This window comes from Sapajus apella, unplaced genomic scaffold (genome assembly GCF_009761245.1).
Source record: "Sapajus apella isolate SASKATOON/1434 unplaced genomic scaffold, GSC_monkey_1.0 scaffold23, whole genome shotgun sequence".
Taxonomy (NCBI): Eukaryota; Metazoa; Chordata; class Mammalia; order Primates; family Cebidae; genus Sapajus; species Sapajus apella.
Window position 1 is genome coordinate 26,552,043 of NW_022436963.1, and position 25,008 is coordinate 26,577,050.

Below are 25,008 nucleotides of genomic sequence, written 5' to 3' on the forward strand. Positions count from 1 at the left end.
CACATGGATTAGGGACTGGCAGACTGGATACTGCCGATGAAGGAGGCGAGTGGTTTTAGGGTGATAGATTTCTCAGGCAAGGCAATAAAACAGGTGAAGACAGAGGAAAAGATTGGGACACAAAGATGTGAAGATGCTTTTTAGCTTCTTCTAAGAGTTCAGGTGCTATGAGAGTAGAAATGACAGGGCTTTTTAAAGCAGAATCCAGCTGACCTATAATGTGAGGGAGAAATACGGGATTGTTTTCATAGACACAGAGAATTTGGAGCTGTCTGTTACTGGAGCACAACATAGAGTGATTCTGCTGAGGCAATAGTTTTCAGATTTGGTTGTGTGACAGAATTATCTAGGCTTCCTATTCAAATGCAATGCTACTTGTCCCATCTCCAGATGTTCTTATTTGGAACCTGGACTCAGGATGTGACTTTTTTTTTTTTTTTTTTTGAGACACAGTCCTTCTCTGTCACCTTGGCTGGAGGGCAGTGACCCGATATCAGCTCACTGCAACCTTCACCTCCCGGGTTCAAGCAATTCTCTTCTTCGGCCACCTAAGTAGCTGGGATTATAGGAGACTTCCATTATGCCCAACTGATTTTTGTATTTTTAGTAGAGATGGGGTTTCACCATCTTGACCAGGTTGATCTTGAACTTCCGACCTCATGATGTACCTGCCTCAGCCTCCCAAAATGCTGGGATTACAGGTGTGAGCCACCACGCCCAGCCGACATTTTTAATAAATTCCTTAGATATACCATACCTACCACAAGTCGAGGACTAGTGAGGCACCCAACCTTGATTAATTTGAGGCACCTAAGGTACTTTTGTGAGACTAGAAATAAGGCAAAATGCAACTATGACTTGTCAAAAAATTGGTAGCTTTCTTTCTGGCCTAAAGCACTGTATGCAGGGTACAAATCTTGGCAAGATTTCAGCTGTTATGGGCTCTCATGCAGGGCACAAAAGCCCTGTTTCAAGAGGTTATTAAAGTGTATTCTTTCATCTAAGAAGGTAAATTTTTCAAAAATTGTCAGCATGTGCAGTATTCTAATAATGTATCAAGTGGACACCTGACTAGCATGACCTGAGAAGTTAATTCATGTCAAAGTTGTATCATGTCTAAAATTATAGTGAGATTCTTGACTAACAATGCAAGGTAATATTGGTTGGCAAATCTTTCCATTATTGGTGTAGGAAAAAGAGGCTGATTCTGTCTATGATCAAAAGAACTATGTTTTATTTTACTGCAATTTAAAGTGGTTTTCTGTAATTCAAAATTTTCATCATTTTATATGAATGTGCATTAAAAATACTAATTATGTGAGTCTCCTTTCCTCCTCATAAGGATGACACTATTTAAATTATTTCAACTAAATGCTAATTACTGTGAATATATTTTAAATTTTATGGGACTTGAAAAACACTTTAATAGTTTTGTCAATAATACATAGGTACAGGGTACAAGGTATAATTTATAAAGAAGTAATTTTCCAATAGTAAACCTAATCACAAATTGTTTAAAAAAAAAAAAAAGATAAAAAGCAACGTGAAATGAAATGATTTGCAAAACGAAGTACTAGACTGCCATCTACTGTTCAAATAAGTCATGATTTAATTGCTATCAGATCTTAAATGGGCATTCTACTTGGGAGTGGAGGGGTGGAGAAAAGAGAAACTTTTGAAAAATTTAGATTATCACACTCCATCTCAGGTATTCTGGTTCTGTGAAGTTCGGATGGAATTCAGGAATCTGCCTTTGTAAGAAGCACTCCAATTGAGCCTATATAGGTGGTTCTCTAAACATACCTTAAGAACTACTCAAATGTATTTTGGCTATTATAAGGTATGATGCATTCTTTAAACATGCCCGACAACACATGGTTCCATCACTGACCCATGCAAACAGATGGTTAAAAATTTCATAATAATTTTTTTTAAATGTGATTTTGTGTATGGCTATGTAGACATTTGTGTATGCTTGAATGATTCTTTATCTCCAGGTTTCAACTGTGGTACTCTCTAATCAAATTTGCATTGCATAAAGTCGTTTTTTCACCCTTACTCAGATTGTTTTCGATGAGGAATGTACATTTTTAAAAGGATTGGGTTTCTATCGTTTCTGTTGTTTTCCTTCTCACCATGTGCTCACTTTTTTTCTAATAGGATAATTATTGATGGAGCTAATTTGACCATATCTAATATAACTTTAGAGGACCAGGGTATTTACTGCTGTTCAGCTCACACTGATCTGGATAGTGCCGCCGACATAACTCAAGTAACTGTCCTTGGTAAGTGTGCCAACCAATGAGAAATCTGTTCTTTTTTTTTCATTTCTGGTTAAATTATGTTGTTCCTGGCCAATAAAGCTAATGATTCTTTGAGCCCCTGCATATATATTGTTAGTTTGAAATTTTTGCTTAAAAAGCAACCCAATTTCAAATCCTTTCTCCTCTTTTTATATAAAAGAAATTAATTAATGCTTAATTTCTCTTCCCTATACGTGTTAATTTGCCAATAGCAGTGGGAGGTAAGTGATGCTATCAGCAGAAAGAAAAATAAAGCATGCTTGAGTTCCTAACACTCTTGAGCTACTGTTTCCTGGTGTGCAAAGAAATGGGACTGAGGAATGGGGGTGGGCGAGACTGGAGGATCTGGGTAGGGTTGAGGGGTGGATGCACAGTGGTCATTTCTAAACCAAAAGCACAGACTGAGCTCTCAGGGTTCCAGGATGGAAGGGGAGGAACTTCCAGCATTCTGCGAAGGAATGTCTTTCATTTTTTTTGTTGTTGTTGCTGTTAATGAAAGTACTAATTAGGAACTTTACTAGTGTAATCAATGCAATTATCTCTGAAATCACGAATGTTTAAAGCTTTTAGAACATCTGCTGGATGTTTTCCAAAAGTTCCCTTCCAGATTCAGTCTCTACCAGCAATTTGACCCAGAAAGGTTGCCTGTAAGGACAACATCAACAAACCACTCGCCTTCCAGCTATGATTTAGTTCAGCAAATGGAGGGCCCTTTGAGGGTGCTGTATTGATTCTCCCTACTCTGTCCTTGTGGACTGGCTGTGTCCCACTGCCAAAGTCATGGCTTCTGCAGACAGGCTATCTTCACACCATTCCTTCTGATTGGGTTCTAGCAGCTGCATCCCACCGCCAATATTTCAAGTCTCTCACACCCAACCTATCAAACATCCTGCCACATCTTTTTAAAGATGTTTTATTAAAACATTTTTGAACTATCCTAATTTTGTGTGAGTTATTCACTAATTTTCTGTTGGGACTCTTAACAGCCTTAGACATTTATTCTGTTTCAGTGGGCACCATTTAGTCTTCCCTTTAGTTTGCAGATATTCCTTAAAAGTGTTGGTTTTGCCCACTCTTCTTTATTATATGTCTGCATTAATCACTGTTATTAACAGATCTTTGTATCTTTAGCACTCCAGCTGTTGGGCCCACTGTTAGGTTGCGAACGAGGGAGGTGGTAGTACAGACTGAGGGAGAAAATTCAGTGTCTTCCGAGATAGGCTGATGCAAAATGGGTCAACAGGCTGGGTCTCTTCAAGTGAAGCGAATGGCCACCCCGTCTCAGGTGAAACAAATGGCCATGGGAGGGGGAGGGTTATAAAAATAAAAGAACAGTCCCCACTTGCAGAAGGTATGGATTTGTAGAGTTGTAGAGTTGGCTCAGTAGAATTACACCTTTAGGAAAACGTTTGGCCAGGTAGACGTGAGCATTTTCAGGTCTCTGCAAGCAGAAACATCTACTCCTCTAGTGATGGTTCCAACAATAATTCATCAGAAAAGATAGTTGAGCTTCAGATAAACTGGAATTCATCCCAGGCCCAGTGAGTAGAGGGTAAGTGTCAGCCTCCATGCAATTTGTTCCTAAGCATTTTGAGCAATGGGTGCCACTAAAGGGACTTGGTCCCCTTCTGTTTGATGTTCGCCTTCTCAATTTCCTTATAAAATTTAAAATTTCATTCTTGCGATTAGGATGCTATTTTTTTTAACTATTAAATTTTTTTAAGTCTACATACATTTTACCTCCAATTATACATACTGTTTATGTATGCAATAATCTACCAATGCTTTTAGAATAAAAATGCAAATTCTTTTTTTCACTCCTGCCTGGGTAACAAGAGCGAAACTCTTGTTACCCAGGCTGGAGTGCAATGGCGCGATCTCGGCTCACCGCAACCTCCGCCTCCTGGGTTCAGGCAATTCTCCTGCCTCAGCCTCCTGAGTAGCTGGGATTACAGGCACGTGCCACCATGCCCAGCTAATTTTTTGTATTTTTTTTTTTAGTAGAGACAGGGTTTCACCATGTTGACCAGGATGGTCTTGAACTCTTGACCTCATGATCCACCCGCCTCGGCCTCCCAAAGTGCTGGGATTACAGGCTTGAGCCACCGCGCCCTGCCTAAAAATACAAATTCTATAGGCAAAATTGTAAATTAATACATTGAGGCTAAATATTGGTTTATGCCTTAAAGGGTGAAATATCTTGAAGAGGCGATGGGGCACAGCTTATAGGCTATAGGTCGATTCAAATATTTCCTGATTTGTGATTGGTTAAGGAACAGAAGCTTTGTTTAAAACTTGGGGGCCAGCCAAAACGTATGTTAGCTCTGGCTAATGGATGTGGCTCCCTTTAAGCCCCTCAGGAAGAAATTTACAAAAAATGATTATAAGCGCTCAGGCTTCAGTTCCCCTTCATCTGAGGTTTCAGTGCCAGTAAATTTATTGGGTGGCAGTCTGGGTTCCAGAAAAACAACTATATTAAGATGTTATCTTCAGTTTCCATAGGAGAACCAAACAGCCCTGTAATTCTAGCTTCCTTGGCTATTGTTTAAAGCTACTGTTAACTTCATTCTTATCAAGTTGTTTATTTACTTCTTTTTTTAAAATTATTATTATACTTTAAGTTCTGGGGTACATGTGCAGAACGTGCAGATTAGTTACATAGGTATACGTGTGTCATGGGTTGCTGCACCCATCAACTGGTCATCCGCATTAGGTATTTCTCCTAATACTACCCCTCCCTAACCCCCCACCCCCCAACAGGCCCCAGTGTATGATGTTCCCCTTCCTGTGTCCATGTGTTCTCAGTTGTTTATTTACTTCTTAGGGCCAGCTAGGTGCCTGAATTACCCTTGAAGAAACTCCACCTTTCACTTCCATATGTGAGGGGCTCCCCAGGTCCCTAAGAGGGTGGTACCTGCTCTGTTTCAGAGTGGCTGGCAATGTGTCTGAAGAAGGGAATCAGGTAAACAAAGGCAAATATCTACATTTTCCCTTCCTTTATTAATTAGATGTTCCGGATCCACCAGAAAACGTTCACTTGTCTGAAAGACAAAACAGGAGTGTTCGGCTGACCTGGGAAGCTGGAGATGACCACAATAGCAATATTCATGGTAGGAAGGCTTGGGATAACTGTTTTCATTACTCTAGATAGCCAAAATTCATAGTGAAGCCATTTTTTAACTACCCTTAGTGGATTATTCTTCTTATAACATCCTTTTGATCTTTTAATATTGGGATAAATTTTGGTATAGCTTATCTACACTCTGTATATTCTAATGTTTTTTTCCTGTTTGCACTGCCAGAGTATATTGTTGAATTTGAAGGAAACAAAGAAGAGCCTGGAAGGTGGGAGGAACTGACTAGAGTCCAAGGAAAGAAAACCACAGTCATCTTACCTTTGGCTCCATTTGTGAGATACCAGTTCAGGGTCATAGCCGTGAATGAAGTAGGGAGAAGTCAACCTAGCCAGCCATCAGACCATCATGAAACACCACCAGCAGGTATGAACGTTCTCACATCAGGTTTCTAACAAAACATTTTCGTTTGTCTCCATCTTTGAACATCTATCAAAAAAGGTTGATAGAGTAATATAAGATTTTAGATTTCTCCAAATAGCTTTAACAGTTCTACAAACAGCACACAAAATAGTCAAAGCATATCAGCCTCAGAAGCATTACGTAAGAGTTTGATAGAAGCAGGAAATTAAGGAAGTGACATATGAAAAAAATTACTTTCTGTAATTTCTGATGTCTAAATATGAAGTTTAACCAGATACTGTCAAGTTAGTTGTAAATTGAAGTTCAATATATATGCATCTAACATTATTAATTTTTTATGCATTCATGTCTTTTCTTGTGTTTCAACATCAATCTAAATTTCCAAGATGCCTTTTAAAAAATCTCAAGAATGACAGTGCTAAAATTTGTGTTACTGAATTGTTATTGATCATCAATTTTGTCATAGAATGATATTTCATTTTTCCTTGGCTGAAATAAATACTCTAGGATATAATTTCCTTTTTGGACTGACTGAGAAAAAGCAAGTCAAGGTATAACTGAATCAGATAGAAATTAACACTTCTGTGATTTTTGTATATGTCAGTCTTTGCACTAAACTCCAACTTAGCTATTTCTAATAAAATAAATTCATCTAAAAATATTCATGGCTACATTACAGGTTTTGTTCAGCTTGATGTTATTAAAATTTGGCTGTTAATACATAGTGTTTATTTTATTCTCGTAAAGGCAAATATTCACAGCATATGTTTCTATTGACAATTCTAATAGAAAAAGTAAAGCAGGATTAAATGAAAATATATTTTTTAAAGCAGGTTTAGAATTTTAAAAAGCAGTTTTAAAAATTTTGAAAGCAGGTTTAAAATTAAGACATATATAGTAAACATCTACTCTCCATTGGATAATAGTTATTTCACTCCAAGAAGACTATTTTACTCCTTTAAATAAAAAATATATTTAAAAGCTGCCTTAAATCTCTTTAGGAACTAGACTAGATAGGAATTAATAAGTAAAATCAAAATTTTTTAATTATCTGGGGGTTTTTTTTTTTTTGCGGGGGGAAGTTGTGATATGATGACTTACCTATGGATTACCATAAAATAGGAAAAATGATGTTAATGTTTTAAATTTTTCAGCTCCAGATAGGAATCCACAAAACATAAGGGTTCAAGCCTCTCAACCCAAGGAAATGATTATAAAGTGGGAGGTGTGTATTCTTTAATATGTTATGTATTTCTTTGTGCTGTTTTTAATTCCGCTTAGATCTGCATGCTAAGTACAATGATAGCACAATTTTTTTTAAGAACATAGATAAGATTTGGAAATGAAATGAATTTGTGAGTCATCATCATTGTAAATTTTGAAGATCATTGTGATTAGAATCACCTTATGAAACCAAGTTTAACACTGGTCAACAATTTAGGAAAGATTATGCAGATTGATTTAGTTGTAATACATTACCAAAAGTTTCAAATTATTAATGGTTTAATTAACAGTATTCTAGATTCTCTTCCATTCAAAAATACTAAAATCTTTTATCAATTTAGTATAATCCACTAGATATTATGCATATCAAACTGATGGCCCCACCCAAAGAATATTCACCACTTATTAAACACCAATAGACATTTTGTATTCTCCTTTCTAAGAATTTTGAGGATAATCTTGTGAAGACAGCATCATGAATGCCTTATTCCAGATCTGGAGATGGCATCTACGATAATGAATGTCTTGCCCATCACCGTAAAACCAGAAATTCACAAAGCTAGGATTTCTACATGAGGACCTTTGGACTCCAAACCTGAATTTTTCCTCCTTTACATATCTCTGTTAAATGTTATTAAATAGACTTCACCATTTGAATTTTGCATAAAAACATACATCTACGCAGATAAGTTTAATTATTCTAGGGTCATTTCCAAATTTCTACTGTAACAGTGGGGGATTTTATTTTCCCTCTACTACTTGGATATATTTCACGACAAGTATATTGGCCTACCTAAAAGGAAATTACCATTCAACGCTTCTGATGAGTAACATTGAATTTATAAAATTTTGTGTAAATATAGAACATTTTTAATATATGCTGAAATATACTAATTTATTTCCACAACTCATTCCAGGTACAACTCTTGGAAGAATTTCACAATGCACCAAGTTTAGTTTGTTTTTATCCTCATATGTTGGTCTTTGTACTCATTACACAGTCACGTGGCCCATACCTGCAAAATATTTAGTTAATAATTTTTAGATCAAAATTAGCTCTTTATTTCCACTTCAGTGAAATTAAGTTTTATGAATTTAAGATGTGGAAATTAAAAAAGTATATTGGTAATACATAGAAATGAAACATATTCAAGAATATTATTTCTTTCCTTGAATTTGTGGCCATAAATAGTTACTACTATATTACCTTGATAATTACTTAATTTATAGTCTAAAAAGATGTTAGTCTTTTAGAGTATATTTGTCTTATCCTCTCTTAAGTCCCACAGAAATTTTCATAAGGTAGATAATATAGTTGGTTAGATATCAATAATACTGTGTATTTGCAAGTCAGTTCCTCAGAGAAACATCATGTTCCAGTAGCATTAGCTCATTAATCTTCACTACTCCTTTCAGAGGGCTGTAGTCCCTTGATGGTGTCAGTCTTATATGTCATACAGAGAAGCTGGGAATCTCAGAGTTTAATGACCTCACCCAGATGCCATATGCTGAGTCATATGGAAAAAAAGCCAGAGATATTCAGTTTTTTTGACTGCTCCTCTCACTCATAAGTCATTTTTCAACCCAAAGATACATAAGATTGATTACTAATGCTATCTTCTTGTAAGAATGGCACTATGCTAAAAAAGCAATTTATAATTTGTCTTTGAGGAGCAAATGACATGTAATTTAGTAATTAATTGACTAGAGGAAGAAAGTAGTCACAGGATTTGGATCTAGGCTGAGAGTTACATTCCCAGTAAGTCCCATGGTGTCTCTTATTATCTTGACATATCAGAGATCTAATCACTACTGACACAGCTACTGAAGTTTAAGAACATTCATTCATTGAGTATTGTTCTGTATGGATCATCCTATGGAAAGGAGTTAGTCTCCAGGTGTTTCCCAGGTTGACAAGCAGATAGTATTGTGAATGAATTAGCAGACCCCCATCTCTCAGAGATTGATTCAAAATAATTCCTATCTACATAATAATGATCAGAGAGACAAAATTTTTTTTTTTTAAAAAGCTGATCTTTCCCAAAAGAATTAACAATGAAGATGAACACTGGGAACAGACTGGACTTCCCTAATTTTTGTTCATTTGTTTATATTTTACATTTAACATTAAACAGGATTCAATTTAAAGTAACATTACAATTTAACTTAATGGTGGAACTAGGCTTTTAACTTAGCTTTGCCTTTATACATTCACTTTTCATGTATTAAGTGGGTCATGACTCACTCATATTTGGAGTGTTCTACTTGCAAAACAGGAAAAAAGAGTCCACTGCAACCCCATCAGTTAAATATCTATATCAGGATAGTTTTTGCTTGAAAGTTTCCATTGTTTTTAAGCAAATGTATGTAAATTTTTAACTTTGTTCAATAAAATGACACATTTCTAACTTAAAGGACACCAAAAACCAAACCAAAAGCCCAAAATCCCACCAATGTTGGAAACTAGGAACATCTTTAATTACCTGGTTATATAATCACATCCAAGGTAGTTGACTCCTAATGGATCCAGGTTTTATTATTTATATTACAAGTATAATAAGAAGATTTACTTGCTTTATAATGAAATTAAGTGGAATTAAATGAAATATTGTACAACATAATGACTATAGTTGATAACAATGTATTGTATCCTTGAAAATTGTTGAGAGAATGTTTTAAGTGTTCTCATCATAAAAAATAAGTATATAAAATAACATATATTTTGAATAGCTCAATTTAGCCATTCCACAAATGTATACATATTTTAAAACATGTTATGTATAATAAATATATACAATTTTTATTTCTCAGTTAAATAGAAATAAAAATGTTCAACAAATATTTAAAAATGGAATTAAGGTAGGACAGCAGTCTTTCTGTTTCCTAGATTAATGGTTATAACCTTTCTTGGTTCATAGATCTCTCTGAAAATATGTTGGAAATACAGGCTCTTTTGTAAATATATTGGAAATACAGGCTCTTTTTCTAGAAAATTATGCACAAAAAGTCATACTAACAATATTATCAGCTTCTCAGATCCTTTGAAGGATATGCATGTACTCCATCTAGAGATTCCTAGACCCCAAGTTAAGAACCCCTTTTCTAGAGATTTCTTCCTTGTGGGCTACTTCATGAGAAGAAGAGAGAAGGGAAGGCTGGTGGCCTTCCTGCTTGCTCTGCCCTTGCCCCTTCTGTTCTTTGTTAAGGGGTTTATTTGGGAACTTTCTGAGGTTCGGTAGGCATTGCCTCAAAGTCAAATACAAAGCATTCAGGCTGTTTATTTGGGTTCCCAGGTACTAAAAACGCTGGCAATATAGCGAAAATATTTTTGTTTAAAGTGTTAAGGATTTTAATTATTTGTTTAAAGTTTGTCAGAGAACTTTATTAAATTTAACTCCTTTCTTTGGGGCAAAACATGTAAAATGAATAACATTATCTGCATACTTATTGTCAGTAGGGACTGAGTGGACTATCATTCCAAATTGCAGTACAACACTGCAAACTCATGGCCTAATTCACTGGGACAATGCTAAAGCTCCTGGTGAATTTATATCCATTTCACACTCTAAAATATTTTGAGCAAAATTTTCCAATGAATGTAAGTATAAACAAGGCCTGCAGAAAATCTCAGAAAGGTTTTGTTTTGTTTTAATTTTTTTTCTCCTAGTTTAGTTTATTCACCTCGAAGTAAGCATATACTTGAAATTATTTTGCTGATATGTCACTATGCTTTCAACTTAATTCCAAGCAATGCCTCTAATAAGTGTTTTAGTAAATTAGATTAAGTTGAGAAGGATTACAGATTCTGTAAGAACACTATAAAGACATTGTTGACTCACATACCCAGACAAAATTACTGTTTATATAAGTGAACTTTAAATTTAGGATTAAAATCATATTTTAAACACATTTTATGTAACTGATTTCATTTCAGTGCACAATCCCATTATCTTTGAAATTAAACAGGAAGTTTAAACCACATTATTGTTTTTAAATTAAAGTGTTGTTTGATTAAAAATGAATGTGGAAATAACCAATTTCCTATACTAGAAATTATTCCTCCAGATATTTCTATGGAGCAAAATAAAGTGGGTATGGAAGGCATTTTTTCTGAAAGAAATAGAAAGAGAATAGTCAAGGAGCTGGGAAATTATTAGAAAGAGGAGCTACTGCTTCTTTATGTTAAAGTATAAACATGCATATTCCCCAAAGATATTTACATAATCTCTCTCTTTTTGTAAAAGAAAAATGGAGAAGGCTAGAACGAGATGCAAGAAAGAATTTTCTTCAAAAAGCCATGGGAGAATCCCATTCACAACCAAAGAATTCGTGGCCATACTATTTTTAATTTCAGCCTGTTCTTTGGAAATGAAAAGGTGAAATGTAGTGGAAAGCATAAGCAAACAGCTAAAACACTTTGTGGAATTTCTTTATAACTTCCTTAATGTATGAAAATTTAAGACTTTACCGTAAGGGCATTATCCAGGCATCTGACAGGTAGGCGTCTCATTACTTGCGGAGGTAAGGGATTAATTTTTATACTAAAGCTCATATGATGACAAAAAAAGTTGCAGAATGTTTTTTTTTTTCCAGAACTGTCTCTAAACCAAGAAGGGGCATTTCAGATTTCTCAACAAATGATCCTTTCATTGCATTGTCCCTTATGCCACTTAGAGTGGTTCACCACCATCTCTGAGTCAACACATCTGAGATCAAACTGGATGAGTCTTGTCTTCTGTTTTAGCCTTTGAAATCCATGGAGCAGAATGGACCAGGCCTAGAGTACAGAGTGACCTGGAAGCCACAGGGAGCCCCAGTGGAGTGGGAAGAAGAAACGGTCACAAACCACACGTTGCGGGTGATGACGCCTGCTGTCTATGCCCCTTATGATGTCAAAGTCCAGGCCATCAATCAACTAGGATCTGGGCCTGATCCTCAGTCAGTGACTCTCTATTCTGGAGAAGACTGTAAGTGATGCACTTAAAACAGCTAAGCACGTTAACAACTCTTTTCTCAAATATATTATATTTCTATCAACAAATATTTGTGAACAACTACTGCATCCAAAGAGGATGTACTAGCCGTGGGAGATAAAAAGAAGTATTACACATTATTTCTATCTTAGGATTGACTGCAGGACAGTTGATCAGTATAGAGTACCAAGGAAGTATGTGGAAGTTTCAATTTTATTCAGTTTTCTATAAAGCTGTTTCTACATTGAAAGTCAAAGACCTGGCATTTAAAGCAGCATAACTGTCATAAGATTTTTCAAGTACATTTGCCCTTATTTGTCAAGGATCCTCTAACAGCCACTTGCTGTCATGCCCTGGGCTTCAGTAGCACGTCTAGAGCTTTGCTAATGTTGATGAGATATACACCCAGATTTGTATATAGAATTATACACACACATACACACATTCTGATACCATGGTAACTGCTGCAAATAGGTTATTGGAAAAAGAAAAAACACTACATTCTGTATTGCTGATGCTGTGAATATTAGGGGTTATTCTCATTGCCTTTCCAGCATCTAAAGGAATAATTTGATCCAAATACAGAAGAAGGTTGAGAATGAGAAATAGCCAACTCATTCCCCACCTACTGTCTAAATCTTCTATCTAATTAAAAGGACACAAAACACATATCACATGTGAATTAAGATAGTATTAGTCTTGACGGCTCTGTGTTTGGTTATTCTTCTGTAGTAAGAACTCCTATAGAATAGAGATAATATCCACTTCTTATCTGCTTACCAATTTAGGTAACGCTCTTAGAACAGTGCCTGACACATAGCATATGCTCAAATGTTGGCTTTTATTAATATTTGATTAATAAAATTCTCAACTAATTTTATATTTATTACTAGTTTAGTTCACTTGCTTCCAAAGGCAAGATGCCCACAGAATAGTTTCTGGTTTTATTTGCCCACATTGCATCTATCTGGAGGGCTACGTTTCTCAGTGTGATACAGGCTGTCCTCTTCTTTGGGGACACTACTTGAGCTTAGAAACTTCTCTATCATGAGACACTCTCTTGGTTCCATTTGGAACGGGTTTCACGAAAGTGCTTTCTCCAGATGAAACACTATGAAAATCACGTTTTGAAAAGGATCCTAATAATCACATTTGCAGGTTATTGAAAACTAACTGATCTTATACAATTAACAGATCCTGATACAGCTCCAGTGATCCATGGGGTGGACGTTATAAACAGTACATTAGTTAAGGTTACCTGGTCAACAATTCCAAAGGACAGAGTACACGGACGTCTGAAAGGCTACCAGGTTTTTATTATGCTTTTTCTTCTTATTGTTGAATTGATATCTTTCCTGAGAATAAAAAAGAACTGATTTCAGAAGAACCCAAAGAGAATCTGCCACCACAATGGATACTTTAAAAGATTTTTGTTTTCATTGCAGATAAATTGGTGGAAAACAAAAAGCCTGTTGGATGGAAGAACACATCCCAAAGAAGTGAACATTCTAAAATTTTCAGGACAAAGAAACTCTGGAATGGTTCCCTCCTTAGATGCCTTTAGTGAATTTCACTTAACAGTCTTAGCCTATAACTCTAAAGGAGCTGGTCCTGAAAGTGAGCCTTATATATTTCAAACACCAGAAGGAGGTGAGAGGATAATGATGTAGAGTCATGTCAAAAATGGAGGTGATCCATGGCCATATCAAACATTCTTACTTATAGCTGGGCATAGTGGCTCACGCCTGTAATCCCAGCATTTTGGGAGGCCAAAGCAGGTGAATCACTTGAGGTCAGGAGTTCCAAACCAGCCTGGCCAACATGATGAAACCCCGTCTCTACTAAAAGCAGTGGTTTACGCCTGTAATCCCAGCACTTTGGTAGGCCAAGGCGGGCGGATCACGAGGTCAAGAGATTGAGACCATCCTGGCCAACATGGTGAAACCCCGTCTCTATTAAAAATACAAAAAAAGTTCGCTGGGTGTGGTGGCGCGCACCTGTAGTCCCAGCTACTCCGGAGGCTGAGGCAGGAGAATTGCTTGAACCCAGGAGGCGGAGGTTGCAGTGATCGGAGATCACGCCACGCACTCCATCCAGCTTGGGTGACAGAGTGAGACTCCCATCTCAAAAAAACAAAATAAATAAACATTCTTCCTTATTAGTAGTTAATTAATATTCACTTCAGATGACTTAGCTTTTCAATTTCTATAAAATTTGTAATGTAATAGGGCTTTTAAAAAAATTTTACTAATTTTATGGAAGTTTATTTTTGGTCTTGTGTTTTCTAGTACCTGAACAGCCAACTTTTCTCAAGGTCATCAAAGTTGATAAAGATACTGCCACTTTATCCTGGGGACTACCTAAGAAATTAAATGGAAACTTAACTGGCTATCTTTTGCAATATCAGATAAGTAAGTAGAAACTTGGATTGGAATTAACTTGATAATATTTCATTTTTTGGTTGAGTATTCTTTTAGCTACATTGAGAGGCTAATGATCACTTACGCCCATGGTTTGTAAGCTGCCATTCTTCCTTGTAGCCCAGGGGTTTGCAAACTGGCTTGCAGGCCAAGTTCAGCCTACTGCTTGTTTTTATAAATAAATTTTTATTATGACATGGCCATGTCCACTTATTTATTTATTGTCTACAACTGCTTTTTCCCTGGAATAACAAAATTAAGTCATCTCAACAGAGACTAAGTGGCCTACAAACACTAAATGTTTACCATCTGGCCCTTTAAAGAAAGGTTTGCTTACCCATTTTAGAAAAAAAGCAGTGTGCTAATGGGTACACAAAACATGGATTTAATGTTTATATGTAAGATGTTTGGAGAAGTAAGAAACATGTAAAAGAGTTATTAAGTAATGTGATGGAGATTCAAAGCACAGGTACCTTCCCCACTACTTCTTCTGCCTCAGATATATGCTTCCAGATTCAATCCCAAATATACTTGTGTTTATCATATTCTCTATGGGTTGCTCACTGTCTCATGGAGATGATATTGAGAAGACTAAATAATTGTCTTTGGATCATTACTCAGAATGGTCTCAACCCACATGCTGCTGTGCAACTAGAGTATTGTGAATGTATTTAAATGAAATCAGGTCATTTTTAATAGTGGCACTTCCCATCTTGAACAGTCCTCAAAGTCTAAAATTTTCATGATGAGATGCTGCTAAAATTTTCTATAACGTCAATCCCCTAATTTCCATTTTAAGGTGATGTTTAGACTTGAGGACATGAATTCTCAAAACATCAGAACAACAGAGACCCAGCATATACTGCTTACAAAAGTCAACTTCATCATAGCCCTGTTGTGCTACTTTCACTCAGCTCAAGGCTTCCAGCAATCCAGGTCACATATTTGCTTTAGCTTCTGATGGTTTCTGCTGAAATTAGCACATATGTTTAAATATTTACAGGCATAACCCCAACAGAAGTAGATTTTAGCATATTCGAGTGCTTGCTCTGTAGCAGGATCAGTACTGTTTCTCTTTGCATTGCATCATTAAAATAAGAAATCTACTAGATAAGTACTATCACTATTTTATGAATGAGAGAATTGAAATGTATAGAGTATACTCACATAGAGTCAAGCAGAAAAATAAGTGTTAAGTAATAATGCAAAGCAAGATGAGTCCAATTCTAGATGTTGAGATCTTAACCTTATATTATTCCACAAACTGGTTTTCAAAAATGTTGTAAGAACTGAAGAAATATTTGAAGATTTTTTATCCTAATAATAAGAAACTCAACTTATTAAATTCCAACCTTCAAATTGATCTGTATATAACGTTTAAGTTTATTTAAAAACAAGTTCTTAGAACATAGAAGTTGAAATATTAACAATTGTAATCATTATCAAACTGCTTGATATGTGGACTTTAAAATAAAATAATATAAAATTATTTTGTTCTCTATTAATATTAAGTGATCAAAACATTTTAGGTAGTTTATCTTTTTCTTATTGCTATTAGATGTTCTAAATTGTTGCAATTTATATATATGAGAGCTCTATGTATACTCTCCTGAATTATTATATTGATTGTAATAGGTTTTCAATTAACCTTGTGGTGATTCACAATTATGTTTTCAAAAAATCTAAAAGAGTGATGATTTCAGCTCCTTCTTTCCAATGTTTGGATTCCTAGTTTTTTTTTTTCTTCTTCTTCTTTTTTTTTTTTTTTTTTTTTTTTTTTGATGGAGTCTCCCTCTGCCACCCAGACTGGGGTACAATGGTACGATCTTGGCTCACTACAACCTCTGCCTCCCAGATCCAAGCGATTCTCCTGCCTCAGCCTCCTGAGTAGCTGGGACTACAGGCACATGCCACCACACCTAGCTAATTTTTGTATTTTTAGTAGAGACAGGATTTCAGCATGTTGGTCAGGTTGGTCTGGATCTCTTGACCTCGTGATCCGCCCACCTTGGCCTCCCAAAGTGCTGGGATTATAGGCATAAGCCACCGCCCCCTGCCTACTTTTTCTTTCATTGATTGAATTGCATTTTATAGACAAAAAGAGGTATTTTATGTTAATAATAGATGCGTTTTTTAACCTCTATGTTATCTTGGACTGAGAGTCAAGAGGATTTATTCTATATTTTTTCTTGCCACTAACAGTTGAACTATCTTAGATGTATTTCATCTCTTGGACTATTGTTACAATAATCTTATAACACTCCATGCTCTTACACGAATCTCATGTCTGTGCTGGGTTAAAAATTCTTTATTCTTCATTTATTTATTTATTTGAGATGGAGTTTCACTCTTGTCATCCAGGCTGGAGTGCAGTGGCACAATTGGGGCTCACTGCAACCTCTACCTCCCGGGTTCAAGGGATTATCCTGCTTCAGCCTCCCGAGTAGCTGGGATTATAGGCACCTGCCACCATGCTCAGCTAATTTTTGTATTTTTTTTTTAGTAAAGACAGGGTTTCACCATGTTGGGCAGGCTGGCCTCAAACTCCTGACCTCATGATCTGCCCACCTTGGCCTCCCAAAGTGTTGGTATTACAGGCATAAGCCACCATGCCTGGCCTACAAATTCTTTAAAAGAAGCTATCTGATCCAGCTTTTTACAATTAGCACCTTACATAGTACTTAGTACACAGTAGATATACTTAAATATTTAATATAGTCCTTCATTTATTGATTCTATGTGTATTGAGTAGCTATTTAGTGCCATATGTTAAACTAGAACCCATAAAAGACATAAATAAATCATTTTCTGAATTATTCTTCCAAAAGGAAATTACAAGTACTTAAGTCAAATATACAATGAAAATATAATAATGGGGAAAAATCCATTATTATTAAAAAGTATTATGAAGCTGGAGCAGTGGTCTCCGAGATAGCTCAGGGATTAAGCATGTTTCCCTGGAGTCAAAAGGACATGGTTTGGATTCAAATTCAGTTTGCAAATTTGCAGACTCAAAATTGGAGCAAGGCACTTATTCTTGCTAGACCTCTGTTTTGTTATGCATGATATAGTCATAGTAGTTGTATGTACCTCATAGTATTAAATGAGTTGATGGTTATAAATCATTAAGATGTTTTTACATACCACAAGTATAAGGAGAAACAAAAATAATGAAGAGAAACTTTAATGGTTAAATACGACATTTGAGCTGTTTTTCATGTTTATTTCTTTAGTAAATGACACATATGAGATTGGAGAATTAAATGATATCAACATTACAACTCCATCAAAGCCCAGCTGGCATCTCTCAAACCTCAATGCAACTACCAGGTACAAATTCTACTTGAGGGCTTGCACTTCAAAGGGTTGTGGAAAACCGATCACTGAGGAAAGCTCCACCTTAGGAGAAGGGAGTAAGTACAAGAGGCTTCTCTTTTTAACAGAGGCTTTAAAAAGAGGCTGCATCTTTTTGAATAGTTTCCCTGAAAGGAAAACACCGTATTATTCATTGTAAATTAGAAATGATTGTGATCTCAATCTGTCTGCCTTCTGTTTTCCAGTAACATAGAGGCAGAATTTATTAATCTTGTTTGTAAAGTTCACATTGATTCAATTTATGGATTTCTGCACAATACCAATCAAATTATAGCTTAGTGTATACAAGGTCAGGAACTACAGTTTTACTGAATTACAGTAGAGGAATGTAAGGTCACAAAGCTATTCAAAAGGTTAGTAAAGACATATTTTTCTTTTAGAAATGTTTCCATACAAAAAAACATTTGGCTCTTGCATAGGTAGACGTTACAGATCTAATACATCTCACTTCCATGCCTTCACTCTATATACATTGATTCATGTGTCAATTTTGTTTTACTGCCCGATGATTGATGCCAAAAAAATGGCTTATAAATCTTTGGTTTCACTTGTAACACAATTCTCCTAATTCAATTACACTTTTCTATTTTTTTATACTTTTAATCATTTTCCTTCACAAATTGCATCTCCAGTTATGATTTTAGCAAGGTTCTTGCTAAGCTTTCTATGATTATCAATAGGACCTCTGCAGAAAATCAGATCAGAGAAACTGATGTACACACTAATAAGTTAAAGAGAGATTTATGTAGGGTTTAGGCTGTTTAGGCATGAAAGGATATTGAGGGAAGAAAGGAAGGATGTAGAAGGTGGCAGAAAGGGAAACCGAGTTGTTTATCTATCATGTACTAAGGTTGATGCAAAAGTAATCGCGGCCTTTGCCATTAAAAGTAGTAATGGCAAAAGCCACAATTACTTTTGCACCAACCTAATACTATGCGTCAGACTGTGTTCTGGTTGCTTTTTCAAATTGTAGATTAGAAAAATGGTAGAATCAATGAAAGAAACATTGCAAAGGGGCAAAAATAGTAAAGAAAATTCAATTGCCTATTATTTATTGAAGATGATCACTGTGGTTGTGTGTGAATGGTTATTGATTTGTTTCTACCTCTTATTGTGCCTACTATATCTAATAAAAAACTTATGTTCTTCTCAGATTCCTTAAATATTAAATCCCCTTTTATGTGGGAAAAGTATATAATTCAAATAATTCCTTCCCTAAAACTCAAAAAGTATTCCCAAGGATGAATTGAACACCAAGTGAAATGAAGAACTTATTTCAGACTGTACTTACTCATAAAAGTTAAACTTAAAGATGGAGATTGAAAACTTTGCAGTAACTATAAGGTTCTTGTTTCTCAAGCGTTGAAACTGACATCAAGTGTCCAATACAAAGAAGACAAGTCAGAATGGAGTAGTTCAAACATACAGCTTCCATATTTTTAAAAACAGAATTTAAGGCATGGAGTTGGTTGCTATTTTGATAAAACCAAGACCATAATGTGCATGACAAATGCTAATCCCACCCTTGCCAATTTGAAGCATTTAAGAAAAAATATTCATGGAATTGCCTTACAAGCGTTACACATTCTAGTACATATGTTGGAAAATTTGGGCATGGTTGCATTCATGCTTGAGAAATTGTTTTTGGAGAATGAAAATGCTGTTCATCTGATTTTATAACTGAGGTGGCATCTTTTCTTCAAACTAAAAATGTAACTAATTTGCTGCGTGTCATTTCTTCACTGTCCTATGTGTCAGGAATTTAAAAATGATTCTTACTAGTGTGTTTGTGCTCTTTTTCAGGAATCTGCATTTTCAGTATTCCAGCTACTACCCCCTTCCCCAGTTGACACTGATTTCTCATCTATAGGCATGTCTTGCTATATGTACAGGGAAAAAAATATAATCTCCTTTTCCACTAGAGTTCAACATAATCTTTGAAAAAAATACATATTTCCACTGAAGAGATACATCCTGTTATCACTAAGCACTCTAAGAATGATCACTTGTGTAAATTGGAATCTACTACTATGCATCTTTCTTCTTTCTCTGCCTATGTAGCTTATTTCAAGGTCATTTGGTGTTTGTCCAAAAAATAGGATTTGACTGACAAGCATTTTTCTCTTATTGTTTTTGGGTTGTCACTCTGATTTTCAAGTACATCATATTCCATAATCTTAAGAGAAAAAAAGATGGTGTTAATCAGAAATGTTATTTTTGTGTCGTTAGTGGTTTGAATAAATCACTTGCTTTACTCTATTTTTCAAAAGCTTGCACTACTTAATGTTTTACTAATATCCCTGTTTTTCAAGGTCAAAATTGACTACACTCTGTTTCAATGATGCTTAATCTTAAAAGCTTTGCTCTTATAGTTGGCCTTATTTCTCTCGTGGTGTCATTGTTAATAAAATCTGTTTTGTTATTTAGTAACTATATAATCAATTTTATTCCATAGTGAAAATGCATAATGAAATATTGATCTGTAACACATACCCAGTTAAGAGTTTCATAACCCCTTGTAGTCTCATTAAGAAACATATTTTATATCATTGCTAACATTTTCTGGGTTATATTTATTATATTGAGTTGATTCCAGCAAAACTATGGATCATATGCAAAAATATTTTAGATATTTGGTGACAAGATCAGAAGTTAACATATTTTTATTAAACTTGATATATTTTATCTTCTGCCGTGAAATTCTACTATTAACATATTGACATATTAATATTTTTTGAAAAGTATTAACTTCTAGCATCGCTTTCAAAATGTCAGTAAAATCATTCTATTTGTATGTACCTACATGCCTGCACTTCATATAGTTTGTGCTTCTATAAATTTCAAACATTTAATATATGACCATATTGTAATGCTATTTCTTCAGTGTTTATGGAGAAAACCAAGGCAAAAAAGTAATAGATAGTTAAAAGATTATAAGGTTATATGCTGTCAATTATAATACAAAAGGCCATATTCAGTTTCCATTAGGATTGTGAAAATCCAGATTGCAGCAAATTATATTGTACAATTTTTTTAAAATCTATGGTTTTGAACCATTCATGTGACCAGGCAGATCTACAGTACCATTTCATCTTAAATGGCCATGAATTGAGTTCACTTCCCTTAATTTCATTATATTAAAAAAAAAGTTGAAATGGTGATTTTCTTGATCCTCCTGGTAATTCAAGAACTATCTGAGAAAATATGGTATAAGTAGCTTTTTTATTCACCTCAAATAACAATATTTTTTAACTTTTTTATGTCCTGTTTTTCCATGATTACAATTCACATGATTTCATTGTGTACATTTCTTAGGTAAAGGTATCGGGAAGATATCAGAAGGAGTAAATCTTACTCAAAAGACTCACCCAGTAGAGGTATTTGAGCCGGGAGCTGAACATATAGTTCGCCTCATGACAAAGAATTGGGGTGATAATGATAGCATTTTTCAAGATGTAATTGAGACAAGAGGGAGAGGTGAGAAATGAGATTATATTTGGGGAAGTCTTAGTCAATCTGTGTCCTGTAGAATATTTAGTATTGCATATGTCCTATATTAAACATATAAACACTGAGCATATTAGTTATGAAAATCATTATTTCAATTTGTTTTGACATATTTTTAAATGATCAAAATAAACATTGTTCCACAATAGTCCAACTTATCCTTTATTTTTTTTGTACCAGAGTTGTTGCCTAAAATTATCTCCTGCTAATTAATACATGTTAATAACACAAACTAAAAAGAAAAAAACAAAACAAAACAGAAACTACCAGATTCCACAGTCATCTGCTTCTAACCAAGGCAGCTTGTGCTTTTGTTTGCTCCTTGCTGTTTCTGAGTTTAACCTCATCTGCCTTCACTATCCTTCTCTGGTTTTTCATCCTCAGAATCAAATATAACTCAAAGAAATTCCTTTTTAAATAAAGAAGGAAAAAATTTATCATTATTCTCCCGCTAACATGTCCTTCAAATTGCATTCCATCTGGGGTTATTTTAAAAATTGATACTATTTAGTATGTTTAAAAATGATGTCTAATTTTCCCAAATGTTACAGAATATCAAAGACTGTTTCTAGTGTTCAGTGTTGTCACTTCTCTTTCTACAACAGAATATGCTGGTTTATATGATGACATCTCTACTCAAGGCTGGTTTATTGGATTGATGTGTGCGATTGCTCTTCTCACACTAGTATTGTTAACTGTTTGCTTTGTGAAGAGGAACAGAGGTGGAAAGTACTCAGGTAAAATTGTTTTTCAATCGATTTTCAATTTGTAAAATAGCGTTTTCTGGGAAGCATTCTTCAGAGACATCTTTTTTAAAAAAAATACACATTCAAGACAAATTTATATTAGCAAATTAGAGGTACAATGCACTGAGAGGAAAAACATATTGCTAAATTAACCAAAGAAAATATGTATGGTCTAGAGTATTATTTCCAGCTAGTTACTTGGTTCTAGTTTCCAGCACTTAAAATAGGTTCCAACAAGGTTGATAATAATTCCAAGCTTCTATTGTCCATCTGTAAAATATCAGAGACATTGAGAGACGTGTTACTAAGTCACATATATGCTTTAATGTTTTAAGAAATGACCTATCTATAGCATGCCTCTCTCTAAGCCTGACATACGTGACTCCTATTTTCTTTGCACTAGTGCATTCTAATATTACTGGCTCTACTGGTCAACTTTCTTGGAGTTAATCATTACTAGGAATGCATTTCTTATTACCATGGCATGTATTAGACACACTGACTCTTGAATTAATGATACATAAGATATGATACATGAAAACCATCATAGTTGGTAATATGTTTGCCTTTAATTTCATTCAACTTTCAAATTTGTTTTGTCTTTTTCAGATATACATATTGTATCAAGATGATGATGATTATCAGTATTGTTTAGTATTCAGGATGCTTTTATGTAGGGACAAAGATTTAGACTACACTGCTATTTGTTTCATGATGTTGAGATTTATGAGAAGTTCCTTATTGGCTTATGATTTATCTAGCAAATATTTATTGGGAACTCATCATCTGCATAGAAACACTGAGAGCATAATTTCTAGGTTTTTGTAAAATGACATGCATAATTTATGGAGTTAAGTATTTCACTTTTTCATCTGAAGACTGAATGATTTTGAATTAGGTTCACAATAACTATTAAATGTTCCGAATAATTAATGGGAAATGTTAAAGAGTTACAGCATTCTCTTATCCCCAAAAAATAATCATTTGTGAACTGTGGCCCTCTCCAGATTCTAAAAATGTTTCTTCAAATCATACCTTGAAAAGAAAAAAAAAATCAGCATTTCATATTTAGGGCAACTAAGAGAATCTACTGGGTCTCTGCATGTAGTCATAAAAAGTTCTGCAAAGAACAATTTATATTTGATGGTGTTTCTTTTTTTTTTTTTAAGTTGAGGGAACAAGAGGTTTTTTGGTCTTATATTTCTCTATTTAGAATAAAAGCTAAGTGAAAAATGTCGATGGATAACTGAATATTCATATTGCTTCAAAAATTTTGATTAAGAGTGATACAGAACAACCAAATGATGGCTTTTTTTTTTTTTTTTTTTTTGAGACAGGGTGTTGCTCTGTTGCCCAGGCTGGAGTGGTGCAGTGGCGCTATCTCAGCTTAGTTTAGTGCAACCTGTGTCTTCCAGGCTCAAGTGATCCTCCCACCTCAGCCCTTCATGTAACTGGGACTACAGGTGGATGTTATCACGCCTGGCTAGTTTCCGTTTTTAATAGAGAGAGGATCTTGGTGTGTTGCCCAGGCTGATTTCAAATTCCTGATGTGAAGTGTTTTGCCTGCCTTGGCCTCCCAAAGTGCTGTGATTACTGGCATGAGCCACCACGCCCAGCCTTGATTGACTTTTTAAAATCAATTTAGTTTAATGACATAGATCTAATAGGAGCAGGTGACATCTTCAGAAAGTTCAGATAGCAAAATAAATATTTAGTAATTTTGTCTTCACTGACAAGTCAAACTAATTTGGGCTCTTCCAATAAGACTTCTTGTTCACATAATATTGAGTAGTCACATTGTGCAACATGCTGCAGGTGTGATGGCAAATAAGTAGAACCCCCAAAATCCCCTCTCTTTTTGTTTAAACAAAGAAGTAATTGATGGGCTATAGATACAGCCACAAGAAAATATTGCCTCACTGGTATCAAAAAATTTGAGCAATGTTGTTCTTACTGATTATCTATCATTCCACAGCACTGGTAAATGCCTTTAAAGAGTCACTGCATTACTTTCCCTTCCTTTTTTTTTTTTTTTCTTTTTTAGTTAAAGAAAAGGAAGATTTGCATCCAGATCCAGAAATTCAGTCAGTAAAAGATGAAACCTTTGGTGAATACAGGTAAACATAAGATTCTGTGTTAAAATGTATCAAAATATGTATTCATCATGTAAACTTAAATGAAAAAAAGTGTTTATTCTTAATAAAAATGTTACAGAACTATAATGTAATGATCCTATAAAGAATCCTTTTTTTCAAAAAGGGCCCACATAAGTACTATCTACCAAATTTCTTTGTGTGTGGTGAGGGTATATAAAGAACTACAGTCTAGGCAGAAGTGTGGGTTAGGATACTTTTCTTGAAGCTCTGTGCCTAACACAAAGACACTATTTTTATTTAGGTTGAATATCTATTTGGGATAGCTAAAACATCTTTAGCATGGTCATTATGAACTCAGGTTGTATCCAGTTTGCATCCACATACACTTATCTGTATGCCTACTGTGTTACACCTGCAAAGGTAAGTGAGTTACAAACCCTGTCCTCTAGATGAAACTCATCAGCAGAGAAAAATATCTCTATATGCAGATAACTGTAATAAATTGAATAGAATAAAGGAGCACAAAAGAGAGCAACTATTTCTGCCCAGGTAGGATTTTGGGAAAAAGAATCATCCAAATGAGATAAGCTAAGCCTTAAAGGATAAAAAAGATTGTTACTGTTAATCACTGGATAGAGGATGATGAAATGTGTGAGGACATGTCAGGCAAGGGAGGAATGGCAAGAGTCTAGTCTAAGGTAGGTAGGAATCTTTTGGGGGATGTGTTAAATTGTCTAATTCTCCTGTTTTCTCTCTCCATCTTCCCCTTTCTACTACTCACTCAACTTCTTAGCTCTTTTTTTCTTTTAATGTCATCAATTTTTTTTTTTTCAGCTAACAGACCTATTGTAAGTTCCAGGTTTATGT

The 25,008-nt window shown here is 35.0% G+C and overlaps 1 protein-coding gene across 11 annotated transcripts in view; it reads left to right on the forward strand.

Moving 5' to 3' along the window:
* The window catches only part of CHL1 (cell adhesion molecule L1 like), a 203,692-nt gene that overhangs the window by 171,574 nt on the left and 7,110 nt on the right, over nt 1-25,008 (forward strand). For 10 of the 11 annotated variants that reach the window (XM_032290504.1, XM_032290498.1, XM_032290500.1 and 7 more), the window contains 12 exons: nt 2,161-2,285; nt 5,312-5,413; nt 5,606-5,803; nt 6,955-7,025; nt 11,769-11,991; nt 13,192-13,307; nt 13,443-13,647; nt 14,286-14,408; nt 17,651-17,830; nt 21,108-21,269; nt 21,905-22,036; nt 24,090-24,162. In XM_032290504.1, the coding sequence (XP_032146395.1) occupies nt 2,161-2,285; nt 5,312-5,413; nt 5,606-5,803; nt 6,955-7,025; nt 11,769-11,991; nt 13,192-13,307; nt 13,443-13,647; nt 14,286-14,408; nt 17,651-17,830; nt 21,108-21,269; nt 21,905-22,036; nt 24,090-24,162 (1,710 nt within the window). The remainder of the gene's footprint in view (nt 1-2,160; nt 2,286-5,311; nt 5,414-5,605; nt 5,804-6,954; nt 7,026-11,768; nt 11,992-13,191; nt 13,308-13,442; nt 13,648-14,285; nt 14,409-17,650; nt 17,831-21,107; nt 21,270-21,904; nt 22,037-24,089; nt 24,163-25,008) is intronic. The other variant, XM_032290506.1, reaches the window with a different exon arrangement.